The 19,775-nt window shown below is 29.5% G+C and overlaps 1 protein-coding gene across 4 annotated transcripts in view; it reads right to left on the bottom strand.

The window, feature by feature from the left end:
* Positions 1–3,039: 3,039 nt before the first annotated feature.
* LOC142328099 (mini-chromosome maintenance complex-binding protein) overlaps positions 3,040–19,775 on the bottom strand; it is a 59,902-nt gene continuing 43,166 nt past the window's right edge. For all 4 annotated transcript variants that reach the window (XM_075371598.1, XM_075371599.1, XM_075371597.1 and 1 more), the window contains exons 10-14: positions 17,641–17,750; positions 15,122–15,255; positions 8,676–8,849; positions 4,134–4,219; positions 3,040–3,361 (exon numbers count right to left, since the gene is read on the bottom strand). In XM_075371598.1, coding sequence (XP_075227713.1) covers positions 3,244–3,361; positions 4,134–4,219; positions 8,676–8,849; positions 15,122–15,255; positions 17,641–17,750 — 622 coding nt within the window. In that variant the 3' untranslated portion in view covers positions 3,040–3,243. The remainder of the gene's footprint in view (positions 3,362–4,133; positions 4,220–8,675; positions 8,850–15,121; positions 15,256–17,640; positions 17,751–19,775) is intronic.

Here is a 19,775-nt window from a genome sequence, read left to right as displayed (position 1 = left end):
AAAAATAATATTTATGTATTTTTATTAACCTCCAATAAATTATAAAACAAAAATTCTGCTTCATATTTGATTTGATTTACCCTCAGTAGATAAGTAATTTGTGTAAATAATGAACTTTTTTTTATATTTTTGTTTTACCAGCCAATTAAAAGTAATTTTGGAATAGTCCTGGTAAATTCTTAGTGTATTATGTTAATTTGTCATGTGTAAAAATACAACAAAAAAAAAAATACTTCATAAAAAAAGAACTTTATTTTACATATTTGAATATGTAAAATACTAAGTTCATTTGTAATTTAAATAATTTGCAATGGTTTTTTACCTTACAGTTAGTGATGAAAATGAAGTAAAAGAACACTTCCAGTTGCTTCTGTGATCATCTTCAGTTGACTGTTGTTTTATTCTCACGTTAGTGACAGAACTTTTTCGGTTCAGTCACTTTTGTCTAATCACTTAATATCTACACCAACCAAAAGTTTTGTCCCACAAAGTAATATGAAATTTCAGGAATTTAGCAATATAATTACATCTATTGATTCATGTGCAAAAACTGATATGATGGTGTTATGGGCAGCTGTTAGCAACTAGTGATATTGATAATGCCTCAATGTAAATTTTTTTTTACATAAAAAAAAGTTGAATTCATGGAAGTAGTGATGGCACATTCCACTTAGAGTAGACAGGAATGTTATGTTGCACCCCAAAATTGGATTTCTATACTACAAGGCATGGTTCAAAATGACAGATAGTGACTGGCAATAATGATTGGTTCATGCATGTGCAGTTGTTTTAAGTAGTCTGTTGGGCATACATCTGCCACACTGTCATCAGTTCATTGTTGTTTGCTTTTGAGAGAAGGTAAAATAAGTGCGGTAATAGCAAACCCAGTCAGTTATGTAGCTCAATCAGCGATTAGATTTCTAAACACAAAAGGACAGAATGTCGCTGAAATTCACTGAGAATTGTGTGAAACATATGAGCCTACCGCAATGAGTAAAGGAAAAGTGAGGCAATGGTGTTGTGAGTTAAGAAAGGCCACTCAAGTGTTCACGGCAAACACAGTAGTGGCAAGGCCTGCCACTACTTGGACTTGGACTATCAATCTCGAACATGAGAATGCAAAAGTGAGAGAAAATTATCAGTTTACGATTTGCAAGCTTTCTCTAGAATTTGCAGAGGTGATATTGTTAAGAATCATAACTTATACTTTAGGTTATCACAAACTGTGTGAACGATGGGTACTGAAAATGTTGACCAGTGCTCACAAAGATCACAGAATGATATTTACATGTGATTTTCTCAACCGCTTTAACCACGAGGGAGACAATTTTGTTTTCCCCATGTCATCACTGGTAATGAAACATGGATTTCGTACGTCAATGCTGACACAAAATGACAATCTACGCAGTGGCGTCATTCTGGTTCACTTCCATCAAAAAATTTAAACAAGCCCAGTCTCAAAGGAAAATAATGGCAACTGTGTTCTAGGACGAAAAGGATGTGCTTTTCATTAATTTCATGGAACCTGTAACATTCATCACATCACGTGTCTATTCTGAAACACTTTCTAAACTGCATCGTGCCATTCAAAACTGACGGCGGAGAATGCTGAGATCAGGAAATGTTCTTCATAACACATGCACAACAGAAACAATTCAAAATTTCATATGGGAAATTTTTGATTATTCCCTTAGTGTCCTGATCTCATGCCCAGTGACTACCATACCATTTGTTCCTACACCTCAAAAACTGGCTTACATCTCAACTATTAGAGGAAAGTGAAGTGTTGGAAATCTTTGTGTAAAAGTGGCTACAACCCAGGCAGCAGAATTTTATGCAGTAGGTTTGAAGAGGCTTGTTTCACAATATGGAAAGTGTTTGGAAGAAAATGGTGATTAAACAGAAAAATAAAATAAATATTGAAGTATTTGAAACCAATTAATAAATTTTCATTTTTTCAACTGTTCTCGATTTGTTTTCAATCGGCCTCCAAGATTATCAGGTCCCCAAGATTGATTTTACAACAGTTCTGTTCTGTGTGGTGGACCAGATGATTACATTAAGATAAGATTGGCTACTCCCAAGCTTACAGTGCTAAATAAAAATTCATTTCCTTGACAATGACCACTCATTTGCATTAAGAAGAACTAATTTACACATCCTTCAGACCCAGCAGGATAACCATGAAGGTAGTAGAAATGACCAGCAATTGACCGAAATGAAACTGCATCAACAATATGTGAGTAGTTGTGGTGATGCAATCATATTAAGTAGGCAGCTTGTGATTTGAAAGAGCTCTCCCCACAGGGCAAGTTGTCAGCTCACTTATCATATCACTCACACAGTGTGAGTTCCATATAATTTTGCTAGTTTTGTTAGACAAGTTGTTCTACAGAAATACTCCGATGAGAGAAGACAAGGTGTTGGCTAGAATAGGACTGGGTGGACAGCCTTGCTGGTGAGGTCCAGCATGCTGCGGTGTGTTGGCACTGATGAGCCACCAAGGACTCCACGGGTAACAGTCAGGCAAGAGCACACTGAATACTGAAGGGACCCTGTACCGCGTCGCGGCGAACTGGGTCTGGCGTGGTGTATTAGTATTGCCCTTTTGGGTCCCCAAGGGGCCAATATTGATAAAGAACTCTCAAAAAGAGCTAACCGGTAGGCCGACCTGCCTTGCCGGTATATAGCCGGTAGGTGGGGAGGCCTATTTGAGTTTAAAGACACTCCCCTGGGCGGCGTAATACCAACAAGTCGGTCCGGCCCAGGGGAGCTGAGAGGAAAAAAAAAAAAAGTGTGAGTTCCATATATTGTATTAAATGTTTGTATATGTCTTAGAGTTTACATGAATAGTGTGTATGTGCATGTGTGTATGTGTGCGTGCACATAGTTATTGTTAATGTCAATGGATGTATGGTTTGCATTTATGAGATCTGGCAAATGGCAACAATATAGCTATGGAAGGCACATGTTTTGCTCTAATTCTAAGTACACGTCTATCTAACCTAATAGAAAATTAATCATACAAATTACTAATTTGCTTAAACTATTTAATTACATTTAAAAAAACATATATATAATACACTGAGCTATTCAAAAAGTGATGCACCTATTGCTGTTAGACTGTTTAGTTAGAGCTGTTTTTGAAATTAAATAAATTATTTAGATTGTTTTACAATAACTACAGTACAACTGATTGCTTAACATGAACATTTTATATAACATTAATAGATAACAAAATTTTTATTTTTTTAAAGAATTATTATCTGTACATCGTGATTTACGTTGCTGTTCCATTTCTTGTACTATCTCCCAGGTTTGCATTGTTAAAGATGTACTCCCTCTACTTATGGAGAAAAGTCTAAAAATAAAAAAAAAAAACAACAGAATGAATTAATAGTAAATTGTAAAACAAAGAACTACACCAAAATAATTTATATGAAGACAAATTTCAGTAACTGTTGTAATCCAGCCAGGAAGGCAGTTCAACTAGACTAATCCAGGAAGAATGCTGTTGTTTTGATGGCATTAGAAACATTGTAAACATAAATTGTAAAGAAAACCATAAATAGTGAATAAATACTGCCTGCTGTTTAGGGTTACTTCAGCTGCCAATTGCAGGGATACAATATAAATTGTTATCAAAAATAATCCAAACTCTTGGAATAGGATCTTCAATCTTATTAAAACTGATAAAAACCCACTAAAAGCCTCAAAAATTTATACAACTCGTCCTCAGTCACTGTAAACACAGGAGCAACTGTAGCAGTTCTACACAATAATCTCCCATCTATTTTTAACTTAGCTAATCTATGAGAAAATACAAAAATATTAAAACACATAATTTACAGTTACCTAAATTAGATAAACCCAACATACTACATGAATACGACAGGTCACATATATTATCTGACCAAGAACTTCCTGTTTTAAGTTAAGCTCCATCTGCAAGATGAATGAGAAAATGACTGAATTTACAACCCTGAAAAGATGTTCTAGAAGTAAACAGCAATTAAAATTAAAAAAAAAAAAAAAAAAAAAAAAAAAAAAAAACACTGAAAGAGAGTAATAAGATTAGTCACAATAAACAAAAATAAATAATTTTAATACATTAAGAATCAAATTATTATTACCTGGCAAGAACAAGTAAATCATGCAAATCCTGTGGAGAAGTCTTTCCAATATTTTGACGCATTCTAACAAAGTCCTCTGCAATTTGCTGAAAAATACAATTCATTTGTAAATATAAATCTCTGATTTTTACTGAAAGACTAAGCACAGACATGCTTAAAATAATCTAATTATTTTTTAATATATTTTAACTTTATAACAAGAAAATTTGCTCTGATGATGACAGCTCACCATAAAAATTGTTGTATTGAATTTTTATAAAATATTTTGTAATTAGATATATATATATACATAAATATAAATATGAAATTCTGTTGCTACACGTATAAAATTTTGTTCAATTATCTGGTCTTAAATACAGAAAAAATAAAAAGTTATTAAATAGATTATCTTCAATCACTGAAAATGAAGGTATGACAGAAGTGTAATTTCAGTGAATGAAAGAAACATAAAAAAGATGATGATGTCTGGAATTTCAGAATAGTAGAGATCATGCATTAAGAAAAGTATTTTCTAGCATAATGAAAATGATCTGTAATTATTTTTTGTTCAATTGAATGAACATGGGTTTTAATCATGTTACCAGAAGACCATAAACTGCCAGTCACTCAAATGGTATCAACCTCAATCCACAAAAAAATCATATAAGTGTAAGAAAGTACTGTCGGAAGTTGAAGGCTGTCAATTTGCATCTGATATCTGATGGCTATCAACTTGTAACTTAATTTGCTATCTTTTGGGATCAATTTGATCTCATGTTATTCACTTAATATCACTAAAACAACATTACTGCAACATAAGCCTGCTGTCAAGCACTTTAAAAGTGGATTAGTCAAAAAATGACAAGATCATCAAATGATCAGAAAATGGCAAAGGAGGTGGTTGATAATGGGCATTTTATAATGTGTATCCACAATCTGCAATGTGACAAGTTATTTGTCATGAAAATCCAGCTGGAAAGTTTCATCTAGATACCAATCACTTAAGCCTTATTTCTAAGAAACTTAAATATATCAGAAATGTTGAAAAAGTTTTACATGAAAACTACAACAAACTGAAAGAATCTGCCAGGTGTTACAATGGAAGGAATATGACATGGATATTTTGAAGCATGAGGTACCTGTGACAAATGCCACATTTACTAGAGAAGTAAACTGAGGAATGTAGTTTTAGTAAAAGAAATTGTTTCATTCCAATTAAAACCTTTGTATTCAATCGGCTTTTATGTTCAAGATAGCATTCATAATACAATACAATAGGATCTTTGTCTGTCTATCTGTTTGTTATGTTAACTATGAAAAAAGCATCCAAAATATGCCCATCTACACTACATTTCTAAAGAAAGCAAAAATTGTTCATCAGTACCAATATCATGGCCATACCACTGAGAAATATAGGTAATTAAAGTTTAAATTTTTACTTAAAAATCGTGAGACTACCCAACAACATTAGTCTGATCTTTAATGGGACAATGACATTTCACGAACCAGATAGTCAGAATCCCATGAATAATAAAATATGATATAAGCTGATAATAACATAGTCAACGTAAGTTAAAAAACAAAAGAGGTGTTTTATTTGTGCTATCTTAAACAACAAAGAAAAAAATCAGTCTAAAAATTTCTTATTGGAATCTAAGAAATTACATTCCCTAAATGATTTCTATAGTTAAGAGAATATTTAAATACTTCTGTCTGGTGAGAAAATGTGCAAAACTACAACTTAAAAACTAAACCAATATCAGATATTTTTCTCTTAAGGGCCAGCAAATCATATACCCAAGAAGTCTGATACTATTATATTACTCTACTCTAATCAGGGTTTCCCAACAAGAACTGGTAGAGACATGGTCTAGTACAAATTCTTTAGTAAGCAATAATGGACCAGAAATAAAACAAGCAGTAGCCCTGGAAAAGAGGGCAGATGAAATTCAGGCCAAATGTTTTGATGAAATAGGTCACTTTTCTTAATAATACTACATCTCCACTTCTTGAGAGACTGCAGAATTCAAGGAAGAGCTTTTTTTTATCCATTGGCTTAAGCTATTTTTTACTGGTTATACAGTATGAGTAACGTTACATTTTATGAATAAAATGAAAATATAAATTAGATACTACATTTACATTAATAAAAGTTTACATATGTGCCGAATTTTTACAAAATATGTTTAAACTGATCATATTGAGTCACCTGATGCAAAACTTTGTCAAAGCTGTCAATTTCTTGTTGAATATTCGCCTTTAGTTTATCCATAGTACGGGGATATGACTCATGAACTCTATGCTTCAAATAGCTCGAAAGGAAAAAATTGCAACTAGACAAATCTGAACATGGAGGCGACTGCCCACTGCTTGACAGTTTGTTCTTAATATCTGAATGAGCATAAGCTAGTGAATTGTTTGATGTGCGATATTTTGCTCTACCTTGTTGAAAGAAGATACATACTGTTCAATATGATTTATTAACCGAGTGAAAATTATATGGTATATTTCTGTATTGACAGTTCAGTCAAAAAGTACTGGCCCAAATATGATTACCAGAAACAGCTGCTGATACATCAATTTTCTCATTGTGAAGAGAATGCTCAAATATCTGGTTAGGATTTTCAGCCATCCAGTAGCTGGTGTTATGTGAATTAATTAAAATGCTGAGATAAATTAAACCATGCCTTGTCTGATATGAAATACAACATCAGGTATATCTGTCAATGAACAATATTTTTGAGAAACCAATTGTAACAATCAAGATGTTTAGGTTTGTCTATTCTTTAAAGTTATTGTACAATTAACATTGTGATTGCACAAATTTTGTGCAAGTAAATAAGTTTTCAGATTTAAATTGTATAGAATGTTACGGCAAGGTAGTGTATTTAGATTTTTTTGGACTGGCTTTGCTGGGACACTGGCATTCAGAAATATTTCTGTGAATGATGCGTTAGTTGAAAAGAGCTAGAATGCACATAAACTTCTTTATTACAGCAACCCCCTCCTTGATCAAACTGATTTAAATTCCTAACTGCTCTTCAAAAAATATGTCTACTACTTAATATAAAAAAAAAAAAATGTTTAGTAAAATTAATTCATAAAAATAATAAACCTGATATTCTAGTAATGTATTTCTAGAGAAATAGAAAACAAACAAGTAACATACAGTAAAACATCTTTTACAAAAATACACATTTATGAAGTTCAACAGCATTCAACTGCAGGGTGACAACTGAACCAAAACAGTTTTTTTTTTAGAATTCATCAGTTTCTTGTTCAGATATATTAAGTATCTAATATAACTATGATATATATATTACATGATATGATACATTTATTAAATGTTAACAGATTTGAGATCTATTAACATTTTTAAATGTTGGTGTCTCAAATTTGATACACAAAAAAAAAATTAAAAAAATAGTTTTTTAAAAGTAATTACAACTCAGCTGTAAAATATATTGCTGTAAGTTCTTAAGGCGCATATCAATCCACTTTATTCAGAAGTTTTCAACTAACAAATATTTCATTAATTGGTTTTAAAAAAAGATTAAATTAACCATATCATAAAATATATGTTAAGAGATATTGTTTTATATATATAATTATAAAATATTCAAATTTAATAAAAGGACACAATGTCATTCAAAAGGTTCTAAACCTTGTGTAGCACTCAAATGGATTACTGAGAAGGTACCCCGTGCTATGTAGTCGTGCTCTTAATGAGGATACTCCTTCATATTATATATGGCTAATTGAAATTAGTTACCGTTATATTACAATAAAGACTGATTATATATACACCTCAGTTCATTTCTGCAGTGTTAAGCCAACTAATTAATAACTAGAAAAATTCCTGGCTTTGAATGGACTTACTCAACTGTCATATACTTAAAAGTTTCTATTGTCTATTTTTTTCTCATCAACTTAAGTTGTGTTTTGTAAAATGTGTTAAAAGTTGAAACAAACTGAAAAGATCAATTTTTTATCTAATAGAAATATTTTTAACTTATTATTTTTGCAGATATATTGTGAGATATTAATGCATATTTCAACATATAAATATGTAGGAACTGAACCAAAACCAGAACACTGTTTTATTTATTTTTTATTATATGCATTAATGTATTTAAATATTGAGACACACCTCATCATACCACAGCTGAACCAGAAGCTTTGCACACAATCTAGGGGGGTATCAAATTACCGAGAAAACTGACGAGATAATGAGTCAATTGTTGAAATGAAGTCCATTCTATTATGCTTTCCCAACAATAGAAAATGTATTAACAATTAAACAAACATTATGTTTGTTTAACCAAAAAAAAAAAAAAAAAAAAAATGGATTGTAGATGTGGATTGTAGATTTTGCAAATCTACATTAGACTTCAAGTATGCATGTCAAATTTCAGCTTCAATTTCCATACAGGTTTAGAAGAAAACAAGTCCACAAAACGTAGGCCAATGGAGAATATTAAGGACCTGTTTCACTCACCCAATAATTTAATTATATTTCAATGTTGTAAACAATTTGAGTTATATTTTATATTTGTTACTTACTGCCTGCAGATCTTCAGAGAATTTATATGCAAGTGATGCCATTATAGATAAATAAATTCTAAAATTATTTATAAGATTTGAATTTTTCATGAACCGAATAGCTTCATTAAACAATTCTTTTATAAATTCTGAACTATGTTTTTCACTATAATCTAGAACTACATGAAAATCACTCTGAAACAAATAATACATATAAATTAAAATACTTCAGATAACTAATTAAGACTGAACTAGTTACAAAAACTGAATGAAATTTAACTGGCTTAAAAACTTAACCACTAAAACAAAGTAATAGCTAAAACATAAAAAAACTAATACCAATAGTCAAATTTTGTGGGATCTTGCATCATCAGTTAGTAAACAAATTCTATAATTACATAAAACAAATATTAAAAAACTTAAAATTTAGAAAATATAAAACACTATTAATATAGCAAAATCTGTATGAACAACACAACTCCACTGCCATTACCAGAATGAAGTAGATTTAAAATTGTCACACTTTCCTTTGTTCGTAGTTACCAACCGCTACAACCCACCATATCTTTAATCAAAACATCATCCTCAAATACGATCTGGTGGTTCATCGTTTCATACTTTTGTTTAAATATATAAATGTAATAATTTTCAAGTATATTCATTTTTTTTCGCTATTACATACCTTGTAAATTTATAAATTAGTTTTACAAATAGTATGACTATGCTCAGTTTGCAACAAACGATTGGCCTCAAGATAATTCTCTTTTCTTGTTTCTGTAAGCATTGAAATGTTCCGTAAACCTTTATTAAATGATCTGTTAGTTTTACCAATATAAATTTTATTACATTCATTACATTTAATTGTTATATTCCTCTTAAATCCTCTCTATTATTTTTATCCTTGAATATTTTACAACATGATTATATTTAGTTTACATGTTTTTTTTTTATATTTAATTTTATCATACACATTAGTAATTTTTTCTATTATTTCATTTGTATAATTGTATTCTAGGAAAACACAATTACTAATTTCTGTATTATTGTCTTCTTGTTGTATTTTTATAAAACTATCATGGTATTTTATACGATGTTTTTTATAGACTTTTTCTATAATAAACACAGTGAGAAATATGTTGATGAATTATTTGAATTCTCAAAAAAAAATTTTATATATATACTTAAACATATCAAATAAATAATTTAACAGTACAGAAAAATAATATGAATCTTAGAAAGATTAATTTCAGTAATATAATACATACATCTATATAAATAAAACCGTAAATATTCGTTTGTTCAAAATCTTAAATATCCAAAAGTTCTTCACCGATGAAATTTGAAACAATGTTGCAATCAAATACACGCATGTTTTTATATAGCTAAGATGTCATACCTGTGACAGGTAAAAACATGATTTTTTTAAAAACAGCTTTATCTGTTGAATGTAAAAGCAACACATGCTATACCAAATATTTTACAATTCTATTTCAATGTTTTCGTTATATGTGTCCGCTATAGACTAAACAACTACTGGACCGATTTATGCGTGGGAAAAAAGGGAAACATCGAAAAAGGTAAAAGGGAAGACAGTAAAAAAAAGAAGGGGAAAATGGAAAACGAAAAAAGGGGAAAACTGGGAAAAGTAAATGGAAAGTGAAAAGGAAAATAAGGGAAAGAGAAATGGGGGAATGGGAGTATGGTAAAAAGTAAAAGGGGGAAAGGGAAATGTTAAATTTTATGAAGTTTCATAATGTTCATTTATAAATGTTTTATCAAACTTTCAATTGTGTTCATTTAATCTATATATATATAAATATACTCATGCATAGCAGTAGCGAAGCATTGCCAGGTCTGCTAGCAGACCTGGCAATATATATATATATTGCCATATAGTAAACAATAGACATTTTATTTCTGATGTTTTCACAAATTTAGAAATATTAGATAATAATAAAGATAATATAAAATTAAATATATTAGAAAAATATTACATATATAAATACAAACAAAATTTTAATTTGATAAAACATCAGACAGTGTTTGAGGATGCAGTCTTATAAATTTACAACTGTAACAGATGCCATCACTCATTTAAATTAATAGGCAATTTTCATTATTTTAATATTTTTATTATGTAATAACGGTAATAATTCAATCATGACTGAGGATGCGGGATCCTGTGAAGGTACTTTCAAGAAAAATTAAGATAAGATTTGTCTTCTCAATATTCTATATAAGGTGGTTTATTTAATAGAATTTAAATAAAATTTGACAGTACAGAGGAACAATATGAAACTTAAAAAGTTAAATTTGAGTAACATACATATAATTACATAAGATTTTATTTAACTAAAAATATTATGTTTCTGCTAATCTGTATTAGATTTCAATCCTAGTTTCTTATAATATTATACAATACATTAAACAGCAAAATTAGATATTCCATTAATGAAATTACAAATGTTTGCAGGGTCTGTAAAAAATTAGACTTAGGAATGTCTACTATAAAAATGTAACTGCAAAATTAAGATAATTAATTAGTTTGATAAAATTGCCGTAAATTCTAATGTATCTTTTAAATTAAAAAAAAACTACCATAAAATGTAATCCTAACTAACCTTTCTTTTTTTCAAGAAAAAAAGTTAAAAATATTTTAAACTTTACATCAATTATTATAACTTTGATAATAATATGAATTAATAACTAATAATAACAGTCTTAATTTCTTTTTAAGTGTAATACTTTTACCAATCAATTAACAGTATTGACTAAGCCAAGCTGAATAATTCACATTGCTATTCAAATCGCTCAACATGTAACAACAGTCTGGATGATTGGCTGTTTCATAAAATGCCATATTTTTAACAAAATATTTGAGAACAATACACTTCATAATGCAAAAATTTCTTCTGAATGTCAAAATGACAAACATTTAGATGAAATGAAAATATCTTTCAGACAAGTTTCATACCACTTCTTCCACACAAATAAAAATTGTATCCATTTTACAAACATAAAGTACAAATTCTCCCTGAAAACAAAGTTGCATGACTGCAATTTTTTTGAGTTAATGTTAACTGCAATTTAATCCCTCTTGCACTGTTTACTAATAAAACATTACTATTAACCGAACAAAATTAACAACACTTAACTCTCATTACTAACCTAAAGATAAGCCAATTAGTTTTGTGGAAATAAATTCTCAGTTTTACAGTCAATTTGCAGTGAAACTGACTGATTACTTGTATCAATCATTTTGATACAATTGACTTAACTACCAATTATTAGCCTGTTTAATAGAAAAATGCTTTAATGGGCAAAGTTACCTATTATTTTTACAAAATTATTCATTTATGCTTCTATTAGAAATCATCCTCCTTATGAAACAAATAGATGTAATTTCAAGTTTTATGCAATTTCAATTTGACAATGCTGCACAACATTCTAAAGGCAACACAAAAAATAGAAACTTTTGAAAAAACAACAAAAAGGTTTTTGACACAAACCTAGCCAATTATAATATAAAAATTAAAAAATATAGTATATATAAAAACATAAAATATTAAAATACCTAATATTAGTTTTTGAAAATTAAATCAGGTAGATGGCATCCCCCTCTGCCAATCTGCTGTTGAGGTTCACCATTGCTCACCTCTCATGGGATGCCACAAATTTCATCTTGAAATGTTTGTTTCAATTCACCCAGTGTCTTCGACAGACTCTTATAAACCACACTCTTAGGCTCACAAGAAAAAAATCACAAAAATGACAAATCTGGTGATCTTAAGGGCCAGGGAATGTCACAGAATCTTGAGATATGGTTATTGAATAATTCTTACACAGCTGTCATTGACTGCCTTGCAGTGTGCGAAGTTGCACCATCCTGTTGAAGCCAGGTTTCATACTGATGTGGGTAATTGTTCAATGCAGGTGTAACAAAAGATTGCAGCATGTGAACATACTGATCTGAAGTGACAGTCAACATGATACGCTCCTCATTTTTGAAAAAGAATGGTCCGATGACCCCATATAATGAAACTGCCCACATACCCGTTACCTTGCTGCTGTGTTAAGGGTGTTCATGAACTTCATTGAGGTTGCTATCAGCCCAGTAATGACAGTTCTGGGTGTTCACCCTAACCTGCGAGATGAAAATGTGCCTCATCTGATATCTTTACAGATTGTTCACAAATTTTTCAAATTTTGTTAATTTTTGCAATACATCAAAGTGAAACTGGTGATTGTTCTCCTTCAGTTCTTGCATGATCTATAACTTGTGAGGATGAAATTTTAAGTCAAAATGAAGAATTCAGCAAACAGTCTCTTAGGACAACTCGACCACAGCTGCTTGTTTATAATGCCTTGGGCACTGACGACTGAAACGCATACAGCCTCAACATCGTGTGCAGTGCGAGCAGTTCTTGGTCATCCTGTTCTTTCTTTTTCAAAGCCAATTCAGTCTCTTCAAAGTTTTTAATTCAAGTTTTTTGATGGAATACATCCTAAATTGTAATGCTGTTGGTACTGCCTCTGTGCACATTCCAAACTATCATTGGCCTTGTAAAACATTTTTATGGTGAAAACAAGCTGTTGACTGTTCCACTGCTTCATGAAAACTGGGTGGCACGGTTGCTTCTTTGCCTGTACATAAAGCAGTGCTGCCAACTGTACTTGGTTACCAATATCCATTTCAAAAGTTGCTATTTTTTGAGTCACCTTTACTAATCAGTAAAGCAATTCTTTTTAACAAAGATTTTACTAAAAAATGTAATGAACATCTGTTTTACAATCCAAAGGCCCCCAGAAATCCAGAAATTTGTGCGTGTAAATGAAAAATAAGTTTACAAACAAAAAAATGAATACATGATACAAACTGATTAATAAAATTTTTAATGCTGTAACCCTAATAAAGCAACAAGACTGCTTGAAAATCAAATCAAGATCTTCAGTCATGAGTTGTAAAGTATACTGATTTTTCAACAAAGGAAGTTCTGAATATTCACATTAAAGTAAAATCTATTAAAAGTATTATTTATATTTAGCTATTTAAAGCTAAAAAGTATTATTACCAAACATTTAATAAAATTAATAATTTATTCATAGAAGCTCTAAATCAATAAAATAATCACTCTCACTTGTGGAACAGAATAATCAAAATTAACCTCAATCTTATAAACCATCAGACAGTATTTTACAGTCATGAGTTGTTTGAAACTGGAGCCAAAGTAAAATGTTTTTTTTTTTTTTTTATCAGATAGTAGTGCCATCTATAACAAAAAGCAATGCAATATAATCTGTACAAATTCTATGTAAATTTGTGACGGGAGTTGTAAAATAAGCTCCTACATAATTTTATAATGTAATTTATAAAATGTTAATTGTATTTGGCTTAAGATCCACTCCTACAGTGTGAAGACATTATGAACTGCATAAAATGAGAGATTAGTACGTTGATTTGATGTTCTATAAATAAATTATTTATTTAAAAAATTACTATGTAATTTTCCTTATTTTATTTTCTAGTTCTCAAGGCAAATTTTCTATTACTAAAGGTCTAGTGAATTACATTTTTTTGCCTGTTAACTTGTATTTAAAAAAAGTTAAATTTTGGTAGAAAAGAAAGAAAAATGCTACATTCTAATTTTCTGTTTGTGATCTAGAAACTGCCAATAATATTATTATTATTAAGTATTATAGTGATATAACTGATTACTGTTTCAGTATTTATAAAACATTTCATTTATAACAGATTATAAATGTTGTCTAACCTTTGTTTGTAAGAAATGTATTTCTATATGAACTATAAATTAATTTCATTATCAAACTGATTACTTTGTAAGTGTGTAAGGAGTTAAGCACAGTTAATTTTTTGTTAACAAATTGTAATTAAAGATAATAACTGTATTTAAGTTCATTTTATATAATTTTTTTTTTAATATTAAATACACTATATAACTATTTTTAAATAAAATTTACGTCCAAAGTCACCCATTGGAGAGCTATTACTTTGAATTTTTATAGAAAAAATTAGACAGTGTTTATAGTCACGTGAACTCACAGATGGCTTCAGACAAAACGGCCTTTTTTTAAAACATATGCATAAAGACTACATGAAAAATAAATTAATAATTACAACTTGTTTAATAAGCAGAGACCAAACTTTTCATGTAATTAAGAAATCTCTGTTACTTTTGAATTTTGAAATTGACTGCAGGCACCCATATTTACGATAACCTAAAAAACGATACTGATGTCAAAGAGTTAATAATAAGATATTTATAATGCGCGCGCGCGCGCCCACACACACACACACACACACACACACACACACACACACACACACACACACACACACACACACACACACACACACACAAACTGATCTCTAAATATAATTAATTACAATCTTCAAAAAAACTTATTTCTAACATCAACTAATATCCATTTAAAACATTAATACTTACAGGTAACATTGACTTGCCTTCTGAAAGTATCAATACAGGAATATCTGTAGGAAAATCTAATGGATAATACTGAAAATCATAATCAACTTCCTGACGATTAATAACATTTGTCAGTGCCTGTACATTCCGAACTCCTGCAAAATTAAAAGTATCTCCAGATTTATATTTCAATATGAATGGGGTAATTCAGCTCCAACAAACATTACAAATCATGTGACAATAAATGTAGCCAATTACCAAATAAATTAAGTAAAACTATCACAACTTATCTTTAATATGACTAAAATTAAATGTAACGTAACTTACTGAAAAAATTCTTATTTTAAAGTTTTAATTGATGAATGTTTATTTATTTGATTTTTATAATTATCTTTATTTATTTTGTTAGGCAATTAATTCAATATATAAGCTTGAGGCTTTTGCATGAAAATGAGATATGAAATATTTAAAGTAAGTAAAATTAAACTATATATTTATAATACAATTTGCATTAAGTTAGTTTTTTAATAATAAAATTAACTTTTTCAATTAAGAGGATTTGTTTTTTTCTTTCTTTTTTTTATCAAAGATATTATTTCTACATAAAACTTTCTACATTGAAGCCAACCTTCAAGCTCTTTTTGAAAATGCTATTAAATGGAACAGACCATATAACCTTTGATCATGTTCATTTATATAGCAAGGACTTGCCTTAACAGAATGCAACAAGTACAAATATTGCCTTTAAAAGCGTATTTACAATTTAAAACAATATTAAAATGAATAAAGCAAAAGAATAAATACTGAAAAACAAAAAACTCTCATTTATACATTATAGTAATTATTTTTTTTTGTGGGAGGGTTACCAAAATCTAAAACAGATCTAAAAAGTTTGATGTAAACCATATAGCCTGTCACTTCTTTCCAAGTGACATTACCTACACATCAACCTATGCTAATGTTACTTTGAGATAATATGACTAACAACTCTGATCGCAAGAAAACAGTTACTACAACACTACACCCAAAGTCCATCATCACCAGGCTTGGTAAGAATGCCAATTCCCAATTCCTCCCAAAATTAAAAAACAAATCTTTCTTTAAATCTTGACCAAAGGATTCCTTCTTCACGTAACCAACTGAATTAAGTAAACTTCTTTTAAATCTTAAAAGCATTATATGCTTGTCTTAAAGCATTTTGTTTATTTTTTTATGTCTTTAAGATATGTCTTTTATGTTTTTCAATTTACATAAAATGTAATTTTCGTAAAATTTTCTGTTTCGAAACAGCAACTATGGAGGGCAATAAAACTGTAGCCCTTAAAATTTGAAAATTTCATTGATCTGATCATGTTTTAAACTTCACCATGAGCTAGAATCATACAGGGAGTGCACAAAAGGCAAAAAAAAATTAGGTCTATATACTGCATACTGAATATATTGTGTATAGAAATTGAAAGCCCCTAAACACTGTTAAAAGAATAAGGTACTGCCAATGAAAAATAATGAGATGGGCATACTAGGCAATGTGTTTTTTAGTGATAAGGCATAATTTCACCTTAGTGGTTACATCAATAGTCAAAACAACAGATAATGGTCGACACAAAATCTACACATCTTACATGAATCACCACTGCACTCACAGAAGGAGTTTGTTGTGTTTTAGCCACACATCTCAAGAAGGTCAACCTGAGACTGTACAAGACTACACTTAATTTACATTCATACATTCATTTACATTCCTCATTCATCCTCTGAAGTAATACCTTACAGTAATTCCGGAGGCTAAAAGAGAAAAGGAGTTTAGTGTGCGATTTCTCGACAAATAATAGTGGGCCCAATTTTTTTTTTACAAAGCCCTTGTCAGTCTGGCATAAGAGAATATAATTATGCAATTTGCAGCTCTTCTCAGCCTGATGAACGCTACTGTTAACTGCAAGAAGACTGGACAATGTGCCATACATCTAAAAACACCATGGAATTTTTGAAAGAAATGTTTGCACGGTCTCAAAAGGTCTGTGGCCTCCTCAACCTCCTGACTTGTCACCAGACTTCTTTCTCTGGGGTTTTTTGAAAGGACATGTATATTGAGCAAACTGACATACTCTACAAGACCTGTAATAGAGCGAGCCATTACTGCAGAAATGAATTCCATTAGCCCTGATATCCTACAAAGGGTGTCAAAAAACATTGTATGAAGGCTTTGGACCTGCCTTCAGGAAAGTAGTGGACATTTCCAACACTTACAGTAAGATGTTACCAGTTGTGCATAACTACATTCCATGGAGCAAATTAAATGTAAGTATCTCTGTATTATAGTCAATAGTGGAATTACAGTGTATAGTATCATGATGTGCACGATAAAATAATCGCACTGTATTTCTATAAATAAGTAGGTGATCGTAGTACAGTGAAACTGTTTGATGGTGACCATCCAAACAGCGAAACCATATAATAAGCTGATAAATTAATGATTAATCTTCATTTAGATAATGAGGTGACTTAATGACTCATCTGACAATAATTATGAAATATCTAACCTCTCTCCTGAAGTTTTCCTGGTTCCAATTTTGTTTCATCAAGAATGAGGAATGTATGGTCAGAAAGCTGTAACAATCCACTTTCTAGTCTATTAGTGTCATAAATTTTTCTGTAAGCAAATAAAGATAAATCAGATAGAGAGATACATTAAAAATATCTAAGTATCAATTACTTTATTGTTAAAAAGGGAAATTTAAAAAACTATGAGTTAGGTAATGTTTCAATAATTATTATTTTACTTATTTTTTTTTAAATAAAAAAAATAATCTTTTCATAATTTCTATACAGGAGTTACGATTTCTTTTTCCTAACAATAAACCAGTTCATATTATCTCGGTTTAGTTCTTCCTTATCCCCTTTTATCAATCAGATTGTAATAGTTTTTTTTTAATTTTATGAAAATAAGAAGTGTAACATACCAGCTGTGATTGTCAAATTAAAAATGTATAATAAACAAAAACCTTGCAAATCTTTTTTCATGATTTTACAGTCATTTAAATTTGTTTTATAGCCTCTAGCAGGCAGTTATAGTCCAATTGGATACTTTAACACACCAAGTAATTCTATGGTAGGTAAACTTATTATGGATAAATTATACGTTTTTTCCAGTATGTCAATCATAGTTTTCTGATTTGTCTCACTTAAAAAAACTCAAAAGCATTTTTGGTTTGCAAAAATGTTCTCTTTCACTTCCTTTGCCTTATTTCTACTCTACCTAAAAACAGCTGAACCTGGCAATATAGGAATAAGGCTATATAGGCTATATTGGCTATATAGGTCAATAGGAATAACCTATTGGCTATTCAATAGTATGCAATCCCTCAAACAGCCAGTATGAAGTAATGTAATGAATCAAACTACTCTAAAATATTAAATTGTTAGATACAGAAGATCTCTTGCAAATATACTGAAGGTGAACAACAGAAATGAGAAAAAGATGCTAATTAAATAGAGACCTAGCTGAAGTAGCCAAACAAGATAAGTCAGCTAAAAAATTAAGTTGGCTAGAATTAAAATGATATTTAATGGGAAATGAATTTAACTTTGCATATTTTACTTTTGAAACTGGACATATTCACTACGTGATTTTGCCTTACTGCAAGGCTGAATTAATGAGAATGTTTATATTTAAATCATATGCTGTACTTTAAAGAAAAAAAAATTGTAGTAAAAGAGTATAGGAGAGATATATATTTGGTTAAATTAATTTTAATTATTTAGACATGATTATTTTAATTTCATTGTCTACTATATTCATTGTATTTTATGTGAAATGTAAAAGTATTTTAATAATAGCATTACTTGCTAATTGTAAGTAAATAAATAAACAGTCTGATATCAGTTTTGAAGTTAACAATCATAAAATATTGAAACTGTCAATAATACATCCAAAATTTTAGAATGAATAATTGACTTTATTGACCAAAACATCAAAATAAATTTTTTATATTTATACATATCTTACAATGTAAACATTTTTCTACGGTTACTTTTGTAAGTTACATATACACACATAAAAGAATATTTAAATTAATAATCAAATGTAACTGAAGTAAAACTCTGATCGTTATTAACAGAGTTATAAAGAATTACATTTGATACAAAGTAATTTTTTTGTTGATAGCACTTACTGCAATATGAATGAGATATCAAAACAAATAAAAATATATTGAAAAATGAATTAAAGATTTATACAAAAACAAAATACAGGAATTCAACTAATTTTGCATTGTTGATCATTAATTGTAGCAAAAACAGATAAAAAAAATTATAGTTTTTATTTATTTACTTTTTTGTGTTATTTAATCATAATATTTATTTAAATAAATAAACATTCTAAATTAACAAACATAAACAAATCAGTTTTTTCAAATGAAAAATTCATTATAATAATTGCTATCAACAAGCACTGAGAAGGAAAAGATTTCACGAAAATTGTTTAATAATCAGACAGAGCAATGCTAATTGAAATAAAACATTTAAAATAAGATGATGATAATCTTCAAGAAAATATAAATTCTAATATATTTATAATTTTTTTAAATAATCAACAGCATATTTTTTTCAAAAAGAAAGTGTATTAAAAAGTCACAAGGCAACAAATATTATAAGTAAGCAAATAAGCAAAATAGAC

The sequence above is a fragment of the Lycorma delicatula genome, chromosome 7 (assembly GCF_047948215.1).
Source record: "Lycorma delicatula isolate Av1 chromosome 7, ASM4794821v1, whole genome shotgun sequence".
In the NCBI taxonomy this organism is placed as follows: Eukaryota; Metazoa; Arthropoda; class Insecta; order Hemiptera; family Fulgoridae; genus Lycorma; species Lycorma delicatula.
This window is presented reverse-complemented; position numbering and strand designations above follow the sequence as displayed.